Source organism: Macrosteles quadrilineatus, unplaced genomic scaffold (genome assembly GCF_028750875.1).
Source record: "Macrosteles quadrilineatus isolate MER2022 unplaced genomic scaffold, UCM_ALF_1.0 Scaffold_3__2_contigs__length_128488019, whole genome shotgun sequence".
In the NCBI taxonomy this organism is placed as follows: domain Eukaryota; kingdom Metazoa; phylum Arthropoda; class Insecta; order Hemiptera; family Cicadellidae; genus Macrosteles; species Macrosteles quadrilineatus.
In genome coordinates this window covers 101,098,781-101,108,290 of record NW_026542596.1, presented here as the reverse complement: position 1 = coordinate 101,108,290, position 9,510 = coordinate 101,098,781, and the positions used below count along the sequence as shown (strand labels likewise).

Sequence of the window (9,510 nt, the reverse complement as noted above, 5' to 3'; positions counted from 1 at the left end):
ATAGTTTTGGGAAATGGTACCAAACTAGATTCCTCGATTTTAAGGGAAGTGCTAGAGAAGGACAGTGGCGAGATTAAGTTGTGCCATAGATTGAATCCGGCTTATCTTTCATTGAAAGGCAATGACAGACAGAAAGTTGGACCTGCAAAAGCAGTATTTTCAAGAACGACAGCGAAAGCAATCGCCTTACTGACAGAACACTACCAAGCTGCAAATTTGTTTGAGTTAATGGATGATTTTTATGACATTATGAACTCAAGTAGTCCACAATTTGACCCTGCGCACCCGCTTAAGATTGCTTTCGGTTTGACTGAACACGCAGAAGAACAGTATCTTATACTTAATCAAGTCGAGTATGTAGTGAAACAAATGAGAGTTAAAGGCAAACCTAAATTGCTTCCCTTTCAGAAAGGCATTTTAGTATCAATCGCATCTTTGAGGGACATGTTTACGCAACTCCAGGCGCAGTATGGCATTAAATACATACTTACTACCCGTCTCACTCAAGACGCTCTTGAAAGTTTGTTTGGTCAGCCTTGTGGGTTGGGGCGCTTCCACGATCATCCTAGCCCTTCAGATGTAATCACACGCCTAAGAACACTGATTATTTCCAACAAAATGCCTATTCCATCGAGGAAGACTAACATAGTATCGGCTGAAGAGAAATGTCCAGAAATCCCAGCTTACTTGACATCGGACTTGTTGCAAATGGCATTTACAACAGAAGAAATAGGATCCTTGCAGTCCAGTTGTTCAAAAGTCGACATGCTGCAGGAGAACACGACATTTTCAGGTAATCTGTAATCTTCATAAAATAGTTCTAACATTACAGCTGTTTTATCTAAATAAATTTAAATCATTTAGAAAATTGTATACGTACATTTTACAATTTATCTATACTATTATAAAGAAGAGGTGGTTAAAACTAATTTCTATAGCAAAGGTGTTCCAAAGATAAAAGAATAATAGTATTTATATATGAAATCTTATTCGATTGAATGATGTAATTGTACACTCTTATGCATTTTTCACGGATTTAGCAATGAAAAAAAAACTTTTAACTTCCTTAAGAGGTGAATTTTCTTAGAATTTACTTCATAAATAGTGTTAAAAAAATTAAGAGGCTAAAAACAAATTTCGATTATGGATAAGTTCTTTATAAATTTTACATTACCCACAAGTCAATTCTCTTTTTTGATACTTTGTTTTTATTTCAGACGACCACGACGACGAGAGCGAGGAAGCCACTACGTGGGCAGAGGAAGAGGCAGTTAAATACATAGCTGGCTATGTTGCTTTCCGAGTGCGGAATGTAGATCCTAGTCTTGGGAAAATTGTGGAAAACGTTAGTATTTCTGAGGAGGAGCAGCCGTCTTGGATTAAAACTCTATCTCACGGCTCCCTTACAGAACCAAGTGAACAGTGGCTTTCTGTAGTAAAAGAGTACGAAAAGGTGTTTATTGAGTTGCATGGTCCCCTGTTGAAGTTTAGCAGTGAATTTGGAGTTGTTAAAGTTTTAAAAGAGAGACTGAGTGCACAATTTCCTTATGTATGTAAGGAAGCTGTTCACGTATATTCCAGAATCAGGACATTTATTCGAGTTAGAGAGGTGAACAGACAGAAAAGCAACAATAAGAGAAAACAATCTAAAAAAGCTATAAAATGGACCAAGTCCAACAAATAAGAAAAGACGTTGCAAATTTTTGAAACTATTACGATGTATTAATATTAATGTATTGGTAATAAACATGTTCTATAATAACTATATTTTGCGTAGAATTATTCTTCCTTGACCACAACATTGGAGTTCAACTACTAGAGCATAGGTTTTTTGAAATGTTATGTCAGTGCCATTTAGGTGTCGATGTGCGCTGTGAAATTGTAAGTGTTCACACCTCGCTTTAAGTTTTTTTGTTTTATTTTAACATAAAACGAAAGTAGCATATAATGGATTTGAAAACCCTTTAATTTGTATATCTTAATTTAACTAAAAACTAAAAAGACCGTGAGTGCAATTAAAAATATCGCGGATATGAATTTTCTTTTGAGTTCGTCCTTTTGTCGCCTATTTAAAATTGTCTGCCAAACACATCACCCACATTCACAAAAGATAGCTGCATACAATAGCTTTGTAAACAGATTAAAACTAGTAAAAAATGGTATTAAAAGTTCAAGAACCTAATAAGAAATTCTAATTAAATATTTATATTGCCATTCAAATTAGTGTTTGTATTCTAAACTCGTCTTAACAATTGTAAAAATAAATCAACTTTAATTTTTGTATAGAAATATTTCTATTAAAAATGGTTAAGTAAATGTTTTTTATTTCGCAAAAACCTTAGGGAACAAGAAAAAATTGTTATTGTGTTAAATATATCTCCATAAAAAAAAACATTATTAAAGTAATCACATTTTCAAAGTCCAGAGCAACTCTTCGTACTTTGATCTTCAATAATAAATAGTAAATAATAATATTCATATGAACAAGTTACACCATTCCATAGACAATTTAATTTCCTTTAAAGAACACCAGAGGTTAACAAAATAGGTCTTTAAATTTAGCGTGAATTTTAATTCGAAACAGCGCGCGCACGCTGCCGAGCATTGCTTTTCATAGTACAGTACAGGCGCGGCTGACAACCACGTGACGTCACAGGGTGAAACGAGCGGGATGCAGGTACACCGGCAGAGTGGTCTAGCCCTTACTAGCTACTATCACCGGCCCTGTGATGGCCTATATACAAGTGCCTCACCTCACCTCCTTGCTTGCATTTTACCAAACCCTCTCAGATTCATTGGCGGGTGTCTGAGGGGCTATATAGAAGTGCCTCACCTCACCTCCTTACTTGCATTTTACCAAACCCTCTCAGATTCATTGGCGGGTGTCTGAGAGGCTATATAGAAGTGCCTCACCTCACCTCCTTACTTGCATTTTACCAAACCCTCTCAGATTCATTGGCGGGTGTCTGAGGGGCTATATAGAAGTGCCTCACCTCACCTCCTTACTTGCATTTTACCAAACCCTCTCAGATTCATTGGCGGGTGTCTGAGAGGCTATATAGAAGTGCCTCACCTCACCTCCTTACTTGCATTTTACCAAACCCTCTCAGATTCATTGGCGGGTGTCTGAGGGGCTATATAGAAGTGCCTCACCTCACCTCCTTACTTGCATTTTACCAAACCCTCTCAGATTCATTGGCGGGTGTCTGAGAGGCTATATATGTGTGCCTCACCTCACCTCCTTGCATTTTACCAAACCCTCTCAGATTCATTGGCATGTGTCTTGAGAGGCAAATATTATGAGTGACTTAACTGACCTCCTCCTTTAGATTCTAGCTAACTTGCTTGATTGAAATGGGAGGATATTTTCTTTAACAGTTTTCAATTCTTTGTTTTAGAAATACAAGTATCTGTATATGACTGGAGATCTTATAGCTCACAATCTTTGGGAAACTACACGAAAGAGCAACTCAAAACAAATAAGAGATCAAGGAACATCTTTTCAAGAACATTTTAAAGGAACAATGATTTTTCCTGTTTTGGGAAACCATGAGCCACATCCAGCCAATGTGTATGTATTGAAGTAAATAACCTGTGTCTGTTTATGCTTGATGCTCCCTGGAAAGCTTTACATTGCTTAGTTAATTACCAATTATAAAATCATTGTACAGTATGATGGAAACAGTTCCACCAAGAGTTCTTCATTCTTAAATTTTATTCTATAATATATAGATTTCCATTTACAACAATAACCAAACATAATTTCCAGGTTGGCACCTCTGGACATAAATGTCCCTGAGTATAATGGCCAGTGGTTGTACGAAGTTTTCTACGATTCTCTGTGCAAAGATTTACCTCCGGAGGCCAAAACTACATTTATGAAAGGAGGATTCTACTCAGTGTCTCCAGAAGAAGGTTTTCGTGTTATTGGGCTCAACACCATGTTTGGATACTGTTTTAATTGGTAACTGAAGCACTTTTTTAATTTAAAAAATGCTCAAATATTAATAATGATATTAAGTTTATTGTACTTGAAGTTAGTAAATGATTTGCCTTTAGATACACAAATTGGATATTCCACTCTCATGATGGAGATTCAAATTTATTTTATGACACAATGGTTCATATAGGTAAATTAAATATTTGGGAAATATAACAAAACCTTTAGTCTTTTAGATTTAGTTAATTATTTTTGGGTTGTATTGTGATGGAACTAACTTGTAACTATGTCTGGCATTAACAAAGCCCAGTTGATTATCTATAGGCCTACTGTGACTCACTACATTTTCTTTTACCAATAACTCCCCACTTTTAGCACTCAATCTTGTCAGGTGGATGATCCTAGACCCAGTAGACCCTGCAGATCAGCTGGCATGGCTCGTAGAAGAACTTTTGGAGGCAGAGCGTAAAAAGGAGAAGGTTCACATACTGATGCATGGACCACCCAGTGAGCCCGACACTCTACATGTATGGAGCAGAGAGTACCACAGAGTGATGGAGAGGTAGGATATACACTACACTATACTGTGTGATGATGCCGTCACCCACTGGTTCCTAATATCCGTTAAATTTGCCACCAACTCTACCTGTCTTGCCTCATTTCCTCTTCATTCCCTTCCTCGTGTCACTCTCTTAATCCTCCTCCTAAATAATGATTCGATATCCGATACGTATATATTTAACTTTATGTTTTATATGTGTATTTGCATGTATTTATGTGTTGTGATTTGAAATTATCAACTAGCCTAAGCTAAAACTGGGGTGTGTTTTAAAATTTCACTGCACCAAATCATGTGACAATCTGCTGATTAAAAATTATAAACGTCCGATGTTTTCAGGTTTCAGGACACAGTGGCTGCCCAGTTTGCGGGTCACACTCACAAAGATCAGTTTTATTTGTTTTATGGTCAAAACACTACAGCAGACCCTTATTCAGTATCTTGGAACGGAGGGAGTGTTACCACATATACAGATGCAAACCCCAATTACAAGGTCTACCATGTTAACCATCAAAACTATGTGAGTGTTCATTGCTTATTTTGACAAAAACTGCCTCTGATATTTACTTGGATTTTTATTTTACTTTGCCTTTATAGGATAAGAAATCAAAGAAAGAAATCAAGAAAGGCAAGAAATCTAAACTTTATGGATCCAGGCCAGTGGCGTTAGTACATTAAGCGGCACCCCTCCCCCTGCAATACATTTATACATCCCATCAAAACATGCTTTATTCGTTTATCTCAGCAATAGTGTGGACATGATCATCGTCCCCCGCGGTCATTTAAACTCGTCATCGTTTGCCTTGATCATTCGTGGTCTTGAAGACATCATCTTTGCCTCCTGCGGTCAGGGAAACCACATAATCTTTTTCTACGATTGTGGTAAAATCTTGATATCTTCTTTGGTCTTGAAGTTATCGTCTCCGGGGGTCACAAAAACAATTGCAGCAAAATCATGAATATCTTTTCCGGTCTTATAGACATCATCTTTGTCACCCGCGGTCACCGAAACGATGTCATCTTTTTTCCGCGATTGCGGCAAAATCATAAATATCTCCTTAGGTCTTGAAGACATCATCGTTTCCCCCGGTCACAGAAACATCACCTTTTTAGCGAATTTCCCATATAGGGAATAAGCTATTACCGTAGTACTCATGGTAAGACCTGGACGCGGGACCGATTTTTTTTTTCGTTTTGAGGTCCCTAGAGGCCAAAAACACCATCCGTTCAAATTCATATATATATATATATATATTTATATATATATTTATATATATATTTATATATATATATATATATGTGTCCGTTAGCACGATAACTCGAGCAAAAATGATCCGATTTTGATGAAATTTGGTACAAACGTGTAAACCTACGTTTATTCGAACGAGTTCGCGATCCAGCATGATCGGACCATGGGAACGGGGGTTTTATGGGGTAAAAATAGGTTTTTCCCATTTTTGACCCAAAAAACATAAAATTTAGCAATTTCTTTCCAAACCATTTTGTAGAGCTTAAAAAAACAAATAGTTTAGTATATTGAAGCGTTATTATGCGCCTAATGGTTATGGAGAAAATTCCAAAAAATTGTAAATTTAAAATTCCCATGTTATTCTTATGGAGAATAAGTAAACTGTTGTAGTTTGCTTGTTTATGAACATATTTTGATCAAATTTGGAAAATGTTTTTATTTCTTACTAACTATTACCATTTTACAAAAAAAAGTTTTACCCTCCCTGATGCAGCAAACCTAAGTACTTGTTAAACTAATTCTATTTAAATCGGGAATAAATGTTATATTTTTAAGTAGACATTTCAGTGTAAATCAAATCAGTCAAATGGAAATTCGCTTAGTCTGCAGGTTTGCTGCGGCGGGGGTATTTTGTGATTGCGGTGACAGTCGGACCTCAGCGTCCCCCCCCCTGTATTGTGAGGGTTGCGGTAGTGTTATTTACACCACTGACCAAGGCACAATTTAATCGCTGAAAGATAAAGTAGAAAAGGAAAAATATGATTTTATCTACACAATATCAAAATCATTAGATAAAAGAACGTCATCGAAACGGACTAGAATTGTTTAATAAAAATGAATATTTTAATCCTTTATGATTCTAAGAAAATATTCAATTGTAGTTTGAATGTTGCGAACACAAAAGTTACAAATATTTGACATTTAATTGCTTTTTTCGCAGATGGTGGAAGATATTGACACATACATCTACAACTTAACAGAGGCTAATCTCAACCAAGGAAAATCTCCAGACTGGTTTAAATTGTATTCCTTCAAAGATGCATACGACCTACCATCACTATCATATAAAGATTTGGATGACTTAGTAACCAAATTGGCAGTTGATGATAGATACTTCCGTAAATACAATTTGTGAGTATTCAACTATTATATTTAAGTTAAGGATGTTACGCAAGAGCACATGGATTTGTCATGAGGACAAGTAGGCTTATCTGAATTGGAAATTGTCTACTCTGGGACAAGAAACACAAAACTTTACACTGCCAGTCTGACATACACAAAAGTTAGTATATTTTAATGTTAGTGACGGGTGCCTCCTACTATCTGCTCGACAAATTACTTGGCTGTAAAATTAAAAACGTCTATATTAGTGCTTTGCAGAGCTTTTTCCCACCTTTACAACAAGCTAATGTGTATGATGTATAACTTGCAAAGATGGAATGAAATAATATCACTTGCGGCAAACTCACTACACCCTTCAATAGCTTTTAAAATTTCATATACAGAAAAAAATCAAACTACTGTATCTGTACTGCAATTATCCACAAATTCAACTATCCAAATTAAATTTGAAAATAATAATATAAATATAAATACCCGTGCCGCAGCAAACCTACAGTCTAAGTGAATTTCCTTTTGCCTGATTTTATTTTCACTAAAATATCTTTATAACAATGTCAAATTCATTCCCTGTTTGGATAACATTAGTTTATCAAGCACCCAGGTTTGCTGCTACAGGGCAAAAAAGCCTGTGTTGTTTTTGTAAAAGACTTCCATCAATGTGTGCCACTTTTCTCTGACTTGGCGTATTGCCTGTTTGTGCTTAATTGCTCAATAAATGATTTTATTTGTACCACATGGTCCAAGAACCATATGTCTCAGAACATTAGAATAAGGGTGTTAACCTTTAATCTACCTTAGGCCTCCTCTCCTGAAAAAATATCAGAACAAGTGACTGTCTTGAACTAGACCCTATCACTGTCTTGTCGTGGATGTGAGGAAGAGCTAATTTGTATTTCAAACCGACTGAACATATAAATCACTGTAAAGATCTCAGGTGATTTCTAGGAGTTTCAAGTAAAATACTCTACAGGCCGTACTGGAGTCAAGTGTTTTGGTTTAAACTCGATCAAATTGATGCACTTAGTTTCTCACATTTAAAATGTGTAACTTTGCTCACTATTACACAATAGTATATTTCGTACCTAGGGCCGAAAATGAGGTTTTGCCGGCTCATCTCGAACTTAAAACAATCGAGAGCTGCAAAACCATTTCGGTCTGTGGTACGGACGCTATTTTTCACCACACTATACCCTATTACCACTATTCACCTGGGGAGCGAGCTGGCGTAGTGGTTAGAGCGCGGGACTTCAGTCCCTGAGGTCCCGGGTTCGATCCCCGCCAAGTCACCAATGGATTTTATCTAAGTGATAATGCCGCAACCCCTAGGTCTAGACTGAAGTAATGTGAAAAACAATCCCAGGCTCGTGCCTAGCGTCCTTAGGACAAAAAAAAAAAAAAATAAATAATTTGAGGAATCAGCGGAAAAAATAATAAATAGTTGCTAGGCAACGGGGACAATAATACAATTCAATTGGAATGCTATGGATACTGATTGTGTATTTATGCATTAATGTTTTAAGAAAGTAAGCGGACAGCTGATTTTGCGACCCTAGGGATGTAAAAACCTGCTTGGTCCCCAAATGACGATGACAGCTGGCATGGCCAGCAAAACGTAACTTTCAGCCACCAATTAACCTATGTAAAACAGCTAAAAACATCTTAGTGTGGTGAAAATAACTTTTGTTTTGTCAGATAAAGTTAAGTTGAAGTTTTCAGCTCTGTGAGAAAAGCATAAAATCCGCACTTTAAACTACGAAAGATGTACATTTGTCCATAAAGTTAGTGTTAAAATTGATTTATTTATAGAATTATAATAAACTATCATTGTTTCAGGTATTTTTATAAAAACAGTGATGTTGCATATGAACAAGATTGCACTGGTAGTTGCCGTCAGCAACAACTATGTTTGATTGTCTCTACAGCCAATGAAATTGAATGTGAAAGTATACTGCTCAGCGACTAGGAAACAGAAAATACTGTAAACAACTCAGGGATAAATAATGCGAAGAGCTGCTTCCACTTTTTTATGAAGTGGGTAGCTTAATTCAATTATTTTACTTTATGTGAGAAAGTTTTTCAGTAAACATTTATAAAACATATTTTTAAGTTTATTCAATTCATTCCTCTTCTAAAGTCTTGAAGACTATGTGTATTGTGCGACTATTCCCTACACAATTTTATCTTTGTTGTTCACTAAACATATTTTTCCAACATCTATAATTTAGGAGTAAAAAACACGCAACATAATTGTTTCACTTGACCAATTAACCGCTATAAAACTATTTGACTACTCAAAAATATTTACTTTTGAGGATCGGTTTTACCATGATATATGAAACTAAAATGTCACCTTTTTTATCCATCCCACTAATGGACGCATTTGTCTATGGCTGTGTTTTTCTCGTTATCTATTTTATAAAATAATAAAAACTGTTACAAATTTTTAGAATTTTTCCATCTCTCTGTATTTGAAAATAGTTCATTTCCATACAGCTGAGATCTTCGGAAATCGTCAATTTCCATACACCAAAAACAAATAGTGATCAGCTGACTTTTCCTGACATAAACATTACTTTTGCTACAAGTAATGTTTATGTTGCTACACAAATAATACTCTGCCAGACATCAACAAAGTTACAA

The 9,510-nt window shown here is 35.9% G+C and overlaps 1 protein-coding gene across 1 annotated transcript; it reads left to right on the top strand.

Annotated features, from left to right (window-relative positions):
* Window positions 1-3,402: 3,402 nt before the first annotated feature.
* On the top strand, window positions 3,403-8,876 carry LOC128991094 (sphingomyelin phosphodiesterase-like). Its single transcript, XM_054413821.1, has 6 exons — window positions 3,403-3,571; window positions 3,770-3,964; window positions 4,332-4,502; window positions 4,839-5,019; window positions 6,689-6,879; window positions 8,704-8,876. Exons 1-6 carry the CDS (start codon window positions 3,417-3,419, stop codon window positions 8,831-8,833), a joined length of 1,023 nt encoding a protein of 340 aa, XP_054269796.1. The 5' UTR covers window positions 3,403-3,416; the 3' UTR covers window positions 8,834-8,876.
* Window positions 8,877-9,510: the final 634 nt, after the last annotated feature.

Coding starts and splice junctions, on each gene's coding strand:
- LOC128991094 (XM_054413821.1), top strand. CDS start 3,417: ATGACTGGAGATCTTATAGCTCACAATCTTTGGGAAACTACACGAAAG. Junction 4,503..4,838: donor TACCACAGAGTGATGGAGAG/GTAGGATATACA, acceptor CGATGTTTTCAG/GTTTCAGGACACAGTGGCTG. Junction 5,020..6,688: donor ATGTTAACCATCAAAACTAT/GTGAGTGTTCAT, acceptor CTTTTTTCGCAG/ATGGTGGAAGATATTGACAC.